Raw genomic sequence first — 16,491 nt, forward strand, 5'->3', positions numbered from 1 at the left:
GAATGGCCCCCTCAAGGACTGAACTCAAAACCCTGGGTTTAGCAGGCCAATGCTCAACCCACTAAGCTATCCCTCCCTCTCGTATTTCAGGTAGGACTTCATGGAGGGAGGGGGGAGCAAATGAATACAAAACAAATCTGGTCTATTTCTTGTTTTGATCCACTCCATCTATCTTTTACATCTTTGGCTGGCAGCAGACGGTGCAGAAGGACTGCAAGCCATCCACATCTCTTGGCTGCTCGGCAGAAGATGGTTCAATAGGACTGCTAGCCATCCATATTTCCTGCCTGCTCACCATAAGATGGTACAATAGGACTGCCTGCAGGACTAAAGAGAGTGACCTGGTCGAGTCACTCCTAATGTAGTCCCTGCACCCATGTCTGCCCAGGCGCTCCTGACCGACGCAGCCAGGAGCACCTCGGACATGACGATGACGGCTACCAGTCCTATTGTACCGTCTGCTGCCACAAGGCAATGGGTTGCTGCTGCTGTGTAGCAATGCAGTACCACGTCTGCCAGCACCCAGGAAACATACGGTGACAGTGAGCTGAGCGGTCTCCATGCTTGCCGTGGTATGGTGTCTGCACAGGTAATTCAGGAAAAAAGGCGCGAAACGATTGTCTGCCGTTGCTTTCACAGAGGGAGGGAGGGAAGGAGGGCCTGATGACATGTACCCAGAACCACCCGCGACAATGTTTTTTGCCCCATCAGGCACTGGGATCTCAACCCAGAATTCCAATGGGCAGTGGAGCCTGCGGGAACTGTGGGATAGCTACCCACAGTGCAACACTCCGGAAGTCAACGGTAGCCTCGGTGCTGTGGAAGCACTCCACCAAGTTAATGCACTTAATGCACTTAGAGCATTTTGTGTGGGGACACACACAATCGACAAAAAATGATTTCTAAAAAACCAACTTCTATAAATTCGACCTAATTTCATAGTGTAGACATACCCATAGGTATAAATTCTTTATACTCGCATTACCTAATATAATTACAATGGGCAAAATTTGCTCAAAAAGCCAAGTTCCAACTGAACACAAGAATACTCACATCATCCAATGATTTTTGTAATTTCAGCTACTTTTTTATTCTCAGTTATTTTAAATTGCTTTACTTTTTATAGGTTTCAGAGTAGCAGCCGTGTTAGTCTGTATTTGCAAAAAGAAATGAGTACTTGTGGCACCTTAGAGACTAACAAATTTATCTGAGCATAGCTTTCATGAGCTACAGCTCACTTCATCGGATGCATTCAGTGGAAAATACAGTGGGGAGATTTATATACATAGAGAACATGAAACAATGGGTGTTACCATACACACTGTAACCAGAGTGATCACTTAAGGTCAGTTATTACCAGCAGGAGAGCGGGGTGGGGGGAAACCTTTTGTAGTGATAATCAAGGTGGGCCATTTCCAGCAGTTGACAAGAACGTCTGAGGAACAGTGGCGGGTGGGGGGAGGGAATAAACATGGGGAAATAGTTTTACTTTGTGTAATGACCCATCCACTTCCAGTCTCTATTCAAGCCTAAGTTAATTGTATCCAGTTTGCAAATTAATTCCAATTCAGCAGTCTCTCGTTGGAGTCTGTTTTTGAAGCTTTTTTGTTGAAGAATTACGACTTTTAGGTCTGTAATTGAGTGACCAGAGAGATTGAAGTGTTCTCCGACTGGTTTTTGAATGTTATAATTCTTGACGTCTGAATTGTATCCATTTATTCTTTTACGTAGAGACTGTCTAGTTTGACCAATGTATATGGCAGAAGGGCATTGCTGGCACATGATGGCATATATCACATTGGTAGATGTGCAGGTGAACGAGCCTCTGATAGTGTGGCTGATGTGATTAGGCTCTATGATGATGTCCCCTGAATAGATATGTGGACACAGTTGGCAACGGGCTTTGTTGCAAGGATAGGTTCCTGGGTTAGTGGTTCTGTTGTGTGGTGTGTGGTTGCTGGTGAGTATTTGCTTCAGGTTGGGGGGCTGTCTGTAAGCAAGGACTGGCCTGTCTCCCAAGATCTGTGAGAGTGATGGGTTGTCATTCAGGATAGGTTGTAGATCCTTGATGATGCGTTGGAGAGGTTTTAGTTGGGGGCTGAAGGTGACGGCTAGTGGCGTTCTGTTATTTTCTTTGTTAGGCCTGTCCTGTAGTAGGTGACTTCTGGGTACTCTTCTGGCTCTGTCAATCTGTTTCTTCACTTCAGCAGGTGGGTATTGTAGTTGTAAGAATGCTTGATAGAGATCTTGTCAGTGTTTGTCTCTGTCTGAGGGGTTGGAGCAAATGCAGTTGTATCATAGAGCTTGGCTGTAGACAATGGATCGTGGGTGTGGTCTGGATGAAAGCTGGAGGCATGTAGGTAGGAATAGCTGTCAGTAGGTTTCCGGTATAGGGTGGTGTTTATGTGACCGTCACTTATTAGCACCGTAGTGTCCAGGAAGTGGATCTCTTGTGTGGACTGGTCCAGGCTGAGGTTGATGGTGGGATGGAAATTGTTGAAATCATGGTGGAATTCCTCAAGGGCTTCTTTTCCATGGGTCCAGACGATGAAGGTGTCATCAATGTAGCGCAAGTAGAGTAGGGGCATTAGGGGACAAGAGCTGAGGAAGCGTTGTTCTAAGTCAGCCATAAAAATGTTGGCATACTGTGGGGCCATGCGGGTACCCATAGCAGTGCCGCTGATTTGAAGGTATACATTGTCCCCAAATGTGAAATAGTTATGGGTCAAAAATGGGAACAAAGTCACAAAGTTTAGCTACCAAGTTTGCCGTGACATTATCGGGGATACCGTTTCTGACGGCTTGTAGTCCATCTTTGTGTGGAATGTTGGTGTAGAGGGCTGACAAAGGAGGTGCTGTCATCATCATGAATAGGTCGGAATATGAATAGGTCGGAATATGAACAAGAGGCTGCTAGGCAGCTTTCCAACACGACTTTCTATAAGCCATTACCCTCTGAAGATAGCTGGGAGTGCTGGGAGCGTAGGGCCTGAGAAGGGAGTCTACATAGCCAGACAATCCTGCTGTCAGGGTGCCAATGCCTGAGATGATGGGGCGTCCAGGATTTCCAGGTTTATGGATCTTGGGTAGAAGATAGAATACCCCAGGACGCGGTTCCAGGGGTGTGTCTGTGCGGATTTGTTCTTGTGCTTTTTCAGGGAGTTTCTTAAGCAAATGGTGTAGTTTCTTTTGGTAACCCTCAGTGGGATCAGAAGGTAATGGCTTGTAGAAAGTGGTGTTGGAGAGCTGCCTAGCAGCCTCTTGTTCGTATTCCGACCGATTCTCTGGTCACTCGATTACAGACCTAAAAGTTGCAATTCTTCAACAAAAATACTTCAGAAACAGACTCCAATGAGAGACTGCTGAATTGGAATTAATTTGCAAACTGGATACAATTAACTTAGGCTTGAATAGAGACTGGGAGTGGATGGGTCATTACACAAAGTAAAACTATTTCCCCATGTTTATTCCCCCCTCCCCCACCCTCCACTCTTCCTCAGACATTCTTGTCAACTGCTGGAAATTGCCCACCTTGATTATCACTACAAAAGGTTTCCCCCCGCCGCCCCCGCTCTCCTGCTGGTAATAGCTCACCTTAAGTGATCACTCTGGTTACAGTGTGTATGGTAACACCCATTGCTTCATGTTCTCTATGTATATAAATCTCCCCACTGTATTTTCCACTGAATGCATCCGATGAAGTGAGCTGTAGCTCACGAAAGCTCATGCTCAAATAAATTGGTTAGTCTCTAAGGTGCCACAAGTACTCCTTTTCTTTGTACTTTTTATGTGATTTTAATTTATGTACTTTTTGCTCAGGTCAGTCACCCACACAAACTACTGCTCCAGTTGGTCCTATTTCTTTAATACTTTGCCACACTACAGTGATGATTCCAAAAATTCATGCTTATTCTCTGAGTTGTCATTGTTTGCATTTTAAATTATGCAGTTTCTACAGCTTATGTATGCACTATATTTGTGTAAAATGGGTTAGAGTTCAATAAATCGCGTGCATTATTATTCACAACTCTATCTCCTGCTAGTATCTTGCACTAATATGCAATAAAATCTTAATTGCAGCAAGTATTTTTCAAATGCTGGTGTATAATACATATTTTTCATTTCAAATTTGCTGAGCTTTTATAATTTGAAAAATATTTTCTGCATTAAAACAGTGTTATTCCCTCTCCCTTCATTTTGTGTTACAGAACCAGACAAACCTGAAAGTCTTGATCCAGTAATCACAACTCCTGAAAGTGTAACATTCAATTGGAAAGAACCATCAGTAACAACAAATGGACCTATTGATGGCTATATAGTGAAATGTTGTGAGAGAGATGAAGGCAAGTATATTTTTCTTTGATATTTGCCACGTAACAGAGATGGATTTCTACATTATGTACAGTGCCTAGCACAATGGGACCTCTAGGCACTATCATAACACCCATAATAGGTTACCTGCACAATCACGTCTCTAAAAAGTTTTTTTTCCTTTGATATTATATCAGTTCAATTATGTAATTTATTTTTTATATGATGAAGTTTTTCATGGTTGAGCTCAGTGGACTAGTTTCACCACAGCCAGTTATCATGTATTCTGAGAAAGTCAAGGCATTTAGCAATAGGACACAACAACAGTATCCACTAACAGGCTATTGGGGCCCATCTTGGGTCAGCTGTAAGCAGTGTGCTGAAGGTAGAGTGCATCAGTAATCAACTAATGAATATTCTGGAGTGGCTTATTCCTACTAGAGTATGACTTAAAAGTATAATTTTAAAAAATTAAGAGATCCTTGTTGGAAGAAGATAGGTAATGTTTCATCCCATTATGAAAAATCATGTATAGGAGGAAGATAAAGGAAAAATAAGGAAAATATTAGAGACATATTTTCTTTGTTATTTTCATTGTCTCTCAATCGCCTCTCACCTGCAATTAGCACGACTGGTTTAAGATTTCTGCTTCTTTTCTTTTATAATGATATAGGTTTTGGGTAGAAAGGCAGCCAAAGGCTATGTTGTTCATCTACTCTAATTCTCTCCAGGACTAGAGTAGGCCAACAAGCAACTGTGCCAGTTTCTTGGACTGCCTGGACATCTGGTCTGCTCCCAGACCCAGGCACTACATGAGAATATGTATTTGAAATAGCTAGTAAGGGCTTTGGCTGTTATTTCATCAGAGGGAAAGGCCATGTCCACAAGACTACACAGTCTCAAAGCTCCTGCTTAACTGCTGGATCATTTGTTTCCCTCCTGAAATTCGTTCTGGTCCTGTCTGCTGCCACTACAAGCTCATGCGGCCTCTTCCCATTTCAAGAAATACCTCTGCAGTGCACCCAGGTGGGCTAGCCCACTTGCAGCCAACGGTCTAACAGAAACATATGGGTCATCCTAACACCAGCCTCTGTCTAAAGTGAACCCGGTGTGGTGGCAGCCTACATTTATTGTGAATTTGGGAGGCTGGATCCAAACACTGAGATCCAAGTTAGAAAAAGAAAATTTTGGCAGGGGGGAGAAAGAATGAATTTTGATGTGGCAATAATGGAGGGGAAGGAGGAATATGGATGATTCTGGGATGAACAAGAGAATGGATGGATGGACTTGGAGGCACAGACACCCAGAACTTTCAAAGGAACCCCACTGTAACAGAATTAGTAGGGGTTGCTCAGAAGTTATATGGTCAGGGTGGCTTGATTATACCTGTCAGACTCTGCTTGCCTGCCAGCATTTATACTTTCCATTTTTGAGAAATTGAACCTGACAACGTATCAGTTTCCAGTTCAGGTCCCAACCCTAAACTTCAGTTTAGTTATTATTTATTAGTAGTATTGTGGTAGTGTCTAGGAACCTTAGTCATGGATCAGGGCCCCATTGCATCAGTTACTGTGAAAACACATGTAAAAAAGATGATTCCTGCTTCAAGGGGCTTATGGTTTAACTAATGCAACTCAGCCATTTATTAAATGAATTAGCTAGATTGGGAGAGGACGTGGTGGTTTTCCTTTGAAGTCCCATTGATGGCACTCCTGAATTGGGGAGCTGGTTTAAAACTCCCAGTTCATTTTCTTAAGATTGAGGAGAGAAGGGAAGAAGTGACGTGCAAGGCATGTGGAGGAAGCCAAATGACTGGCAAAGGAACTGGTGAACACTTCACCCTCTGTCTGTCTTTCCAGGCATACTCTGTGCTAGTTTAAAAGGAAACACCTCTAAATCCATTATTTTAAATGGAGGAGGAAGGAAAATAGGGCAGAACAAACAATTTTTGTTTGTATTGTTTTTTTGAAAGGGAAGGATTTCTCCTCCTGCTATAGCCCCTTTAAACTGCTGGTTGATGCATAAGGGGCTATAAACATACTGGAGGCTGCACCGGGCCCCAGAGCAGCCCTGAGAAAGGAGCAAGGTGACTTTAAGACACCTTTTCCCTGCCCTCCATGGGCTGCACCTGTGCTGTGCCTCCTGGAGGTGCAGCACAGAATCTCAGCCAAAGTTTTTTCCTTATTTCCATTTTGTTTTTCCCTTTTACAATAAGGGGCAGAGAGAACCTCCTCTTTGTAGTGGTGAGGTTCTGCTTATTCCTGGCTGAGAGCTGGTAGATGGCTGTAACACCATCAAAAACTGAACTGACCAATCCAGAACATAGCTTTGACTAAACAACACCTACTGGCAAACTCTAATAAGAAATTTCTCCAGGCAGTAAAAATGAGGGATAGCCAGCAATTGAAGTGTCTAAAGAGAAGGTGATTGAAAAAAAACAGATATACTACATAGCTACTAATCATCAGCACTGGATGTTACACATCTAAGATCTCTGAAGAAATATAGGAGTAAAGTGGGAAAGAGTTGTTACCAAAAATGTCCAATCTCTCATTAAAATCAACTACTATATTCCAGAAGGGGAGGGGAGGAAATGTTGTGAGTATCTTTTTATTTTTATTTTTTTTAATGGTTGTAGGGCTGAGTCTGAGAATTACCAACCAGGAAGCCTACAGTACAGGGGAAAGTGGTTAAAACAATTAAAGAGAGTTAAGGAAACTGAATAGTCATGGGTTAAGAAATAATATACTGTCATGAATTATATCTGGCTCAAATACAGAAAACAAAGAGAAGAAAACATGGCCAATTTTCAACATAATGGTAAAGATTAACAGTGTGGTGTGCTAAAGATCTGTTGTTGGACCAGAATTGTTTATATTCACTAATGATCTGGGAAAGGGGATGAACGGTGAAGTGACAGTTAGCCAATGTCCCGAAATTATTTAGGTAGTCAAGAATAGAAAAGACTAAGGAATTTTAGATATAGGCAAGAGAGAAGCAGATGAAATTCAGTGCTGGCAAATGCAAGGTAATGCACACTAGAAAAAATAACACATACTTTTTTAACAATCATTCCATACTAATCCAGGCAAGTAGTTAGCCAGACACTGTACAAAACAAGCTATATTCCTTAGACTAAAAGCAGGAGAACCAAGCAGCTACAGGTTATGCTTCCATGTCCGGTCACTTATATAAAATTACACAAAAACAAACAAAAAAACCTACATTACAAGAACATTAAGGATGCAAAGTCAAGCGCTCAAAATGTAGGAAATGCCAGAATTAAGATTATCGATGCAACCTTAATTCAGCCCCGGTAGGCAAATGCATTAAGATACAGTCTTTACTGACATGATCATACTTTTTCCTCAGGCCTCATTCAGTAAACAGTGTAGATGGTGCTCACTGAATAGTTAACTATTTATTATTTCTTTTTATCTTCATCATTCAGTGTGTGGCTCAATGCATTGTTTACTGAATAGTATTCAAATTGTATACTACACAGAGAATTTTTAATTTCCTTGTGAGCTTCTCTATTGTGCTCATCACCTTCGTATCTGAGTGCTTGACAAACATTAATTTATTTTCATAACACCCCTCAGGTAGGGAGTTGGTATTATTATCCCCATTTTACGTATGTGGAACTGAGGCACATAGAAATTAAGGCTAAAATTGTCAAAAATGTCTACTAATTTGGGGATACCAATTTGAGATGCCTAGAGCTTAATTCTTCAGCACACTTAACATTTTTATACCATTTTATATGTTCAGATCACACATCCTTAACTGCCTTAAGCATGAGAACATCCCTTCTCTTACTACAATCCCTTGCTTAATTCACTACACACCTTCCAGCTTCTCTAACAAATGAGGCAGAGGTCCTACACAGTCTCCTTTACTACACAGCCCTGATTTATCCCCAGAGCAGGTTCATCCTGTGACCTGAAGGAGGCAGGGGTCCTGTGGAAAATATAGTATGTCCTTATGTAATTAAACACTGTGTCATAATGCATATACAGGAGGGGGGAGAATTGAGGTTGCATTTTCTAACTTCTGAGTGCTTGACTTTGAAACCTTAGCTTTATTTTAATGTATTTTTCTCAAATGTAATTTCCTACATTTTTTAAAAAGCAAACAAAGAACAAATTACATCAAAATTAATAAAACAGGGAATTGGGGGCTAAAGATATGTAATCACTGGAGAGCATTCCCTTTACAGAACCTGAAACTGAACCTAGGAGTCCTGAGTCTCTCTGTTCCTCTACTGTCAGCAAATAGCTGTGAAACCAACTGGCAAAGTGTGTGTGTCATTCTCCTTTGAGTGCCTGGGCCACATAGCGGATAACAGCCATGACTGCTACCAGTTACGCCATTAGTTCAAGGTCAAGTGGTACATTAGTTCAAGTCTGTGCTGTAGATCTAAAGGTGTGAACCATGCTGATCTCCTCAGTTGGGGGTGATTATGGTTCCACATGATGGAATTTTTGTTTTTTAAGAGTATTTAAAAATTCAGAAATTACATTAAAAACAATGCTAAAAGAATGTTAAGGTTGCAAAGTCAATAAATCACAAGTTAAGGAATGGTGAAATTAAGATTGCCTGTGCAATCTTAATTCAGATCCCTTGTGCACATGCATTATTACACTATCTTTAATTATATGATCACACACTAATTTGTTGGGACCTCTACCTCATTCAGTGCACGGGACAGATGATGCTGTTGAACTGAATCAATGCTGTGTAGTGAAGGAGACTGTTGTGTGCAGGACCCCTGCATCACTGGTAGTAGAAGTTGGAAGATGTGTGACAAAAAGGCATAAAACTGCAGGAGAAAAGGTTGCCTCTCAGTTAAGGATGTTGAACTCCATCCTACAGAATCGGATTCTATCCCTGCCTCAGCCAGAGAGTTCCTGTGATACTGGTTAAGTCACTTAAACCAAACTTTTCATAGGCAGCCCCTAATTGTGTGTTCCTCATTTTCTGACTGCCCAGCATGAGACACTGTATGGCTAGATGTGCTGAAGCGGTGAGTGTTCATAATTACAATTGAAGTCAATGGTAGCTTGTCCTTTGAAAATATAAACTGCTATACAAATGCTAAATACTCTGAAAGATCAATCCCTAGGTTTTTCAAGTTGAGCACCAAGAATAAATGCACACTTGACAATTTTGGCCTTAATTGATCTGTGCCTCAATCTCCAGCTCTAAAACAGGGATAATAATACCACCTAGTCTTACAAGGTAGATAAATTCATCAACATTTATGAAGCCCTCAGATACTATGATGGGAGTACCATAGAAACATCTTTGAATAATTGTGTGATCCGTGCAGGAACTGAATCGTGTGTTAAATAAGGCCTGGGACCACCTGTTGAACATGGAGGATAAAATTAATAGTTAATAGCTACCCATCCTTTGAATAAGGCAGGGGTCCCGTGGAAAAAAGTAGTCTGTGATATAATTTAACCCCATCATGAAGCATACACATGGTACTTTTAATACTGTGTGGGTGGGTGTGGCCAGGAACAATTACCCCTCTGGCCAGTTTAATCCGTAACTTGTCCATTTCAGGGGTTCTTGCACCTTTACTGGCCATCCTTTGGAGACAGGAATATTGACTTTGATACAGTATACCAGTTCCTATGTTCAAAGTATGAAATGCTAATTTAATCTTTCCTTTTTTTTTTTAAACAGAAAAGGATGTTGGTAAAATCACTTCTTATAACTGTACAGGATTTCAGCCTTACACAGAATATACTGTGTCAGTTAACACATACACCAATACAAAGAAGGGACAAGAACGTAGTGTGGAACCTTTGCTTTATAAGGGACACACAGATTCATCAAGTAAGTTTATTTATTTATTTCTCTGGGAAATACAAAGAGTTAATATGTGACTGCAACCATTCTCATTGTCACTTGAATCACTAGTTATGAATTTATTACTCTACTCAATTTACAATAAGTTGAAAATTTTGGTTCAGACTGTGTTAATATTCACATCTTATGTTTAGTTCTTACCAAGCTTTCAGCACATAGTATTGATACCATGTTCTTTATATTATGTTGTTTAACACTGACATTTTAAAAGTTCTTTCATACATATTGCACTGATGAACTTTAAGGTTTTTTCACACTTGAACTTTTAAGTTTAACACAAAATGCAAATGTAGGTTTTAAAAAAGCACATCAAATATATTTACTTATAGCACCACAATGCCAATAAAAAGTAAAATAAAATTGTATCCTGTGAACAGTCACATTTAGCTAGATTGGATTATTTGACCTTGCCCCTCTCAGTGTAGGGCTCAAGCTCTACTTCCACAGTATTTCTCTATTTTTTTAACCCCTTCTCTACTTTCAAGGTATCAACCTTTTCCCGTTTGTCTGTCCTTTTCCTTCAATCTTTTAGACTGGGTCTACAAGAGGAATTGTTTTCAAAAGTTTCCCACCATTGCCACTGCCAGTTCACTATCACCTCCGGCAGCTATGCTGTAAGTGCTAGAGTAGATTGATGAGAGGTGTTTTAAACCTTTGTGTCACCTAACCCTAATCAGAGAAGAACAACGTGACCTGGTTGTTGCTCGTGTCTTGAATATATTGATGTTCCCATCATTGTTCCCATCATTGTTTAAAAGTTCCAAGCCATTCCCACATCTCATCATAAAGCTCAGGATCTTCTTTTTAATGTACTATGGTTTCTTTCAAGCTTTTCCAGTTCCGGAATCTCTTTCTCTTCCCTTTGCTTTCTTTCTGCCTTCTCTCTTCATCCTTCTGCTCTTAGGCTGATAAATGTTAATGTCTAATGAAAAGCTATAATGCAAAAGTCCTGCTAATGCTTGCTATGGCATCTCTTACATCTGAAGCCAGAAGTGTTAAATGGGAACCTGTCTTTAAGACCTCTTCTTGAAGAAATATTGCTTGAAGTCCTCAGCCTACTACTTCGATTTTTTGTAATAATGACATGCTTAACCACAGTTTTAACTCATATCATTATCCAAAAACATAAGAGAGGTACAAAGTTCATATGAATATTTTTCTCTCCGGCCTTTATTAACTGTAGTTTCCATCTTAATCAAAAAGTTCTCAAATGAATTAGATTACATTTAATTCTGGAAACCAATTTTCCTTTTAGAGAACAAACAAGCAGAACGGTCTGCTTTACATCACTGCTGCTGCTATGACACTTTGAAGAGGTGTATTTCTTTTTCTCCTGCTCGCTAGGAACAATTAAAAGATTAAAAGATCTAGGCTCAATCTTAGATCTTCTGGAAAGAACAGAGAGCAACAGACTAATGGTGATATTCTGTACTGTGCTTCTAAATGCCATGGGCAAGTTTTTAAACCACCTCAGCATCCTTCCAATTATGGGCTGCTCCCCAAACTCAAGCAGCCACCGGCATAGTATAGATACTCCAGAAGGCCTTTCTAAGTTACAGCAGTCTCCCAGGGCTGGCCTATGGGATACAGCATCTGCCCAGAATCTCTACAGCACTGTGTGCTGTGGCTATGTCTCCAATACACCCCTACTTTCCCAACTCCATTCCTGACATGGCCCTGCTGTCTTCTAACACTAGTACCCAGTGCTTGAGAGGGGGATCCTCAAAAAACAGACTGTAACTGTCTTCCTCAGTCCCTGCAGTGGGGGAATTCTCCCCCCTCCCCAACTGTATCCAAGACTTTTAGAACCCCTTTATGCCACTCCATCCCCATTACTTATCATGAAGGGGTCAGAGCAGAGGTGAAAATCTTACCGTAGGAATCTAGAGATGTGGGATCTGATTTCTAGGGGACAAAAAAGCTCCACAAGGATCCCATCATAGAGTTTAGTACTCTTTCTTGGTGTTAAATGGGCAGCAATTGTACAGCAGACCATGCACATCATCCTTCCTTGGGGAGTCCCTGTGCCTTCATGTTGGCTCTGGGTCATCTGCTATATATCAAGTTTTACTTATTTAGTGAGGGAAAAGTCAAGATGTAGTTAGTAGCTGCAGGCAATGTAATGAACAGTTGGTGCATTAATAATCTTGTCTATTAGATCTACTTTGGTCGAGTAGATGCCCCCCTCAGGTCTATTCCTCTAGAGGAAGCCAAAAACTCTTTGATCCTTAAGCCTTACTGGTATGGGTCTGACCCTAAATCTGGTGACTTTGGGTCCTTCACAATCTTGTCTGGGCCCTTTTGCATTGTCTGTTTACTGGCTACGGGGTCACTGATTCTGATTCCTCTAGTTGACAGCCGAGCCAGAATTGCAAAACAGGTAACAAATCTGACCCCTCCAAAGCTACTTTCTTGGGCATAAACAATGAGTCCTTGTGGCACCTTAGAGACTAACAAATTTATTTAGACATAAGCTTTCATGGGCTAAAACCCACTTCATCAGATGCATGGAGTGAAAAATACAGTAGGCAGGTATAAATATACAGCACATGAAAAGATGGGAGTTGCCTTACCAAGTGTGGGGTCAGTGCTAATGAGGCCAATTCAATTAAATAGCAGACTTCAGCGAGAAACTGTAGAACTGGAATTAATTTGCAAACTTGACACCATAAAATTAGGCCTGAATACAGACTGGGAGTAGCTGGGTCACTACAAAAAATAATTTCCCCTCTGTTGATATTCACCCCTTCTTGTCAACTGTTGGGAATGGGCCACATCCACCCTAATTGAATTGGGCTCATTAGCACTAACCCGCCACTCGGTAAGGCAACTCCAATCTTTTCATGTGCTGTATATTTATACCTGCCTACTGTATTTTTCACTCAATGCGTCTGATGAAGTGGGTAATAACCCACGAAAGTTTAAGCCCAAATAAATTTGTTAGTCTCTAAGGTGCCAGAAGGACTCCTCATTGTTTTTGCTAATACAGACTAACACGGCTACCCCTCTAAAACTTTTCTTGGGTATATCATTCCAAGCATCCCATATAAAGATCCTTCCATGGCCTTATGCCTTCAGGCTTTAACTCCAAGCCTGTATTTCAGTTCAATGCTCCCTTCTGCTCCAGAACTCCCTTCAAATTAAAATAGTCCCCTGTTGCATCCTTCTATCTAAGAGGAGGTCCACTTCCCAACCTGCTATAAAACCCAGTCCAACAAAGAAATTAATAGAAGGAGAACAATGTTCAGTTCAAACTGTCTTCACAAATTTGGCTGCTCATAAAGGTTCCTCCCTGAATTTGCACTTTTTCAGCAACAAAATGTTGTCCAGCTTTAGTAGAGAGCCACCTACTTTTAGTCATCAGAACTCACTTAATATTTGCCAACTGCTAACAAAATGGGGTGTCTCAAGCAAAGACTGCCAGCTCCTTACAATGTCCTCAAGGAGAGAACAACCTAATGAGACCATTTTCCCTTTAAGAGGTAGGCAAAGACACAGTCTGATGGCGTTCTTCCCTCTCCCACAAACAAGCCTCCTCAAGAAAGGCTTCTTATGTCTGGAGTGCTATTTCAGTAGTGTGCCTAGTTACCTACCTGCTTTCAGGATTATCTGGGAAGACTACATACAATTCATATATCAGTTCTCCATTGAAATGAAGATTAAAGATGATACTCATGATTTATTTCATATATATTTTGAAATAATCTTTACATAAAAATGCACTCCCTTAAGGAAAATTTACCCCAGGACAAAGGGTCTACACCAAGCCTTCCACAGCATTTATGCCTGGAATAATGGTTTTACATGATAATGAGAATCTTCCATGGGCTCTCTGCAATGGGGTGAATTTCATCCATAGAAAATGTGGATTTCTGCCACTTTTCATTAGCAACCTCCCCCCCAAAGGCCCTTTTGTGAAATATATATTAAGTATGGTAATAAACTACAGACTAGACTTGCTGCCATTCTCTTCTAAGTACCCCTATAAAATTCAGTATTTACTGAACGTTCAAGTATTATTTATTATTATGATACATGATAGTTATCAAACTCACATGCACAATGTCTTTGCCTGTGAAACAATCTCTTCTGTATAACAGTCTCCCAAATGAAGAATGATACTAGGAGGAAATGGATCAGTTACTGTGCCATGTATGGTTATATCAGGATCACAGGCAGATCTCTCTTATTAAACAATCTCCTATCACAGTCTTATTCCAGTTTGTGGAGGTACCAATTCAACAAAGTGCTTAAGCACATGCTTAACTTAAGCATATGAGCAGTGCTATTGACTTTGCTGAATCAGGATTAGGTGGTGAAATATAATAAATCTATCAGTGATACATGTAGGTAGCAATTAGTGGAAAAATGGGTAAAAACATAACTGTTAAAATGTTTGATTCCAAAATATTAAAATACAAAATGGTGACATTTCTTCTATAAACAGAACCAGGTGCAGTGAAGATTATCAGTATAAGTCAACCACAGAACAATGCTGTCCGCATTAAGTGTGAGGGGCATGCACCAAATGGCAAATTACAAATTTTCTATTTGAAATGGGATGGAAAAGTCTTTAACAAATCCAAGTGTGATTTTCTTCAAGACAATCTTTATTACTTGACCACATATGACATTGAGGTAAGTTTTATATATATGTAGATTTAGATGGACATATAGTTAATTTCACCACAAAATTATTGGTAGTGCCATTTTTTAAAAAAAGTTGTATTGTGTCTATTTTTAATCAAAAATTACTCTGCTATGGTAAAGCTCTTTTCTTAGTAGAACTAATATTTTATAGTTTAAAATATTTGTAAATGTGGTGATTACTGATCACAATCCACATCTGCACTTTGGTGTTTATTTTACATTTCAGACTCAGTAGTATCTAATATATGTAATTTTCAATTCTGGGAGACTGAGGGATGCATGTGTGTCAGAACTTGGGTAGGGCTATGCAGATAATCCTTAGCAAATAAATACTTTTAGATTATTTACTAATTTTTCACTATGGATTCTTGAGGTTATCCAGTGTTATTCCTGATATTTATTATGTACTCGTGGGTTGATTAAGATGACTCAGGGATCAGATCTCATCCCCACCAGATAAGACTTTGGGCAGACTTTTCACACACCTTGATTGATCCTTCACCTTACAGAGAAAAACATTGATCCATGTGTCATGCCTGCTCAGTGTAGTGCTTTGTTCCCCTTTAGTGGTGCCTAGACCAAATAAAGATTGATGAGCTTGCTACAGCCTCAATTAAGAGAGGATGATTTTTTTAGCTCAAGCAGTAGACACTTACATGTTAAGATTTAGTGGTCTTGAGTTCAGTCCCTGCTGCTACTGGGTGTCAGTATTACATATTCAAATCATATCTGTCTTCTGAGCTCTCTCAGATAAAGTTTTCCCTCTCCTGAATGCCTCCCTCTAGTTTCCTCCCCCATCTTCCTCCCTTCCATTATGGACAGGGACAGAGATCTCCTCCTGGCATTTTATCTTTGTAGCATTTATTACTCTCCTTATAAAGTCTGTGTACTATATCTATCACTTCTTTGGAACATTTCCAGGCCCTGGTAGCTGCTCCCATATGTTAGTTCAGCTAAGAAGGCACCTAGGAAGCAGGCTTGAAGTTCAGCTTCTTTCAGGAATCAGTATCTGCCCTTTTTCTTCTCTCTTCTCCTGCCTTCTTCTTGCCTTGCTAATGAATGGCAGCTTTACAGAGTGGATGCTAATCTCTCTGGAATTTGTTCATTCATTTTATACTTTGAATTCAGAGACAATCTGCAAAAAAAGGAAGAGGGACTGAGATTGTCCTAACTGTTGGAGTTGAGTACAGTCTTCTTTTGCGGGCTCATCTTGCACCACCTGCACTAATCCCCCTGGCTACAACAGGACTAAGATTCTGGTGTGGTTTCCAAAGAGTGGCCCAGGATTTAGTCTGTTCTGCCTGATCCTGGCTGGGGAAGTCAGATAGGGTCTCCTAGGCAGTGACAGTAGGATTCTGGAACTGGTTCTACCCAAGAGTCATTGGAACTTGTTATGTTCACAGAAGTTAGATAAAAACATAAACAATAAATACTCTTGCTGGAAGGTTGTAACATAAACTACTTTATTTCTAAGAATTCAAAATGATAATTCACAAGAACCCCAAAACAGAGAGAGAACAGGCAGGCTGCTTCGTAAAACAGCAAAGCACAACTAATCCCACCTTACTCTAGGCTGTCTGTCTGCTGACTGCCTACAGGGAGAAACATGAAACCCCCCAACTCTTAAAGTCTTAGCTTTCAATTCCAGTA

General features: G+C 40.5%; 1 protein-coding gene across 9 annotated transcripts in view; it reads left to right on the forward strand.

The window, feature by feature from the left end:
• PTPRC (protein tyrosine phosphatase receptor type C) overlaps positions 1-16,491 on the forward strand; it is a 175,335-nt gene that overhangs the window by 124,806 nt on the left and 34,038 nt on the right. For all 9 annotated transcript variants that reach the window (XM_043521584.1, XM_037906501.2, XM_043521585.1 and 6 more), the window contains 3 exons: positions 4,209-4,343; positions 10,006-10,158; positions 14,639-14,829. In XM_043521584.1, the coding sequence (XP_043377519.1) occupies positions 4,209-4,343; positions 10,006-10,158; positions 14,639-14,829 (479 nt within the window). The remainder of the gene's footprint in view (positions 1-4,208; positions 4,344-10,005; positions 10,159-14,638; positions 14,830-16,491) is intronic.

Source organism: Chelonia mydas, chromosome 8 (genome assembly GCF_015237465.2).
Source record: "Chelonia mydas isolate rCheMyd1 chromosome 8, rCheMyd1.pri.v2, whole genome shotgun sequence".
NCBI classification, from domain to species: domain Eukaryota; kingdom Metazoa; phylum Chordata; order Testudines; family Cheloniidae; genus Chelonia; species Chelonia mydas.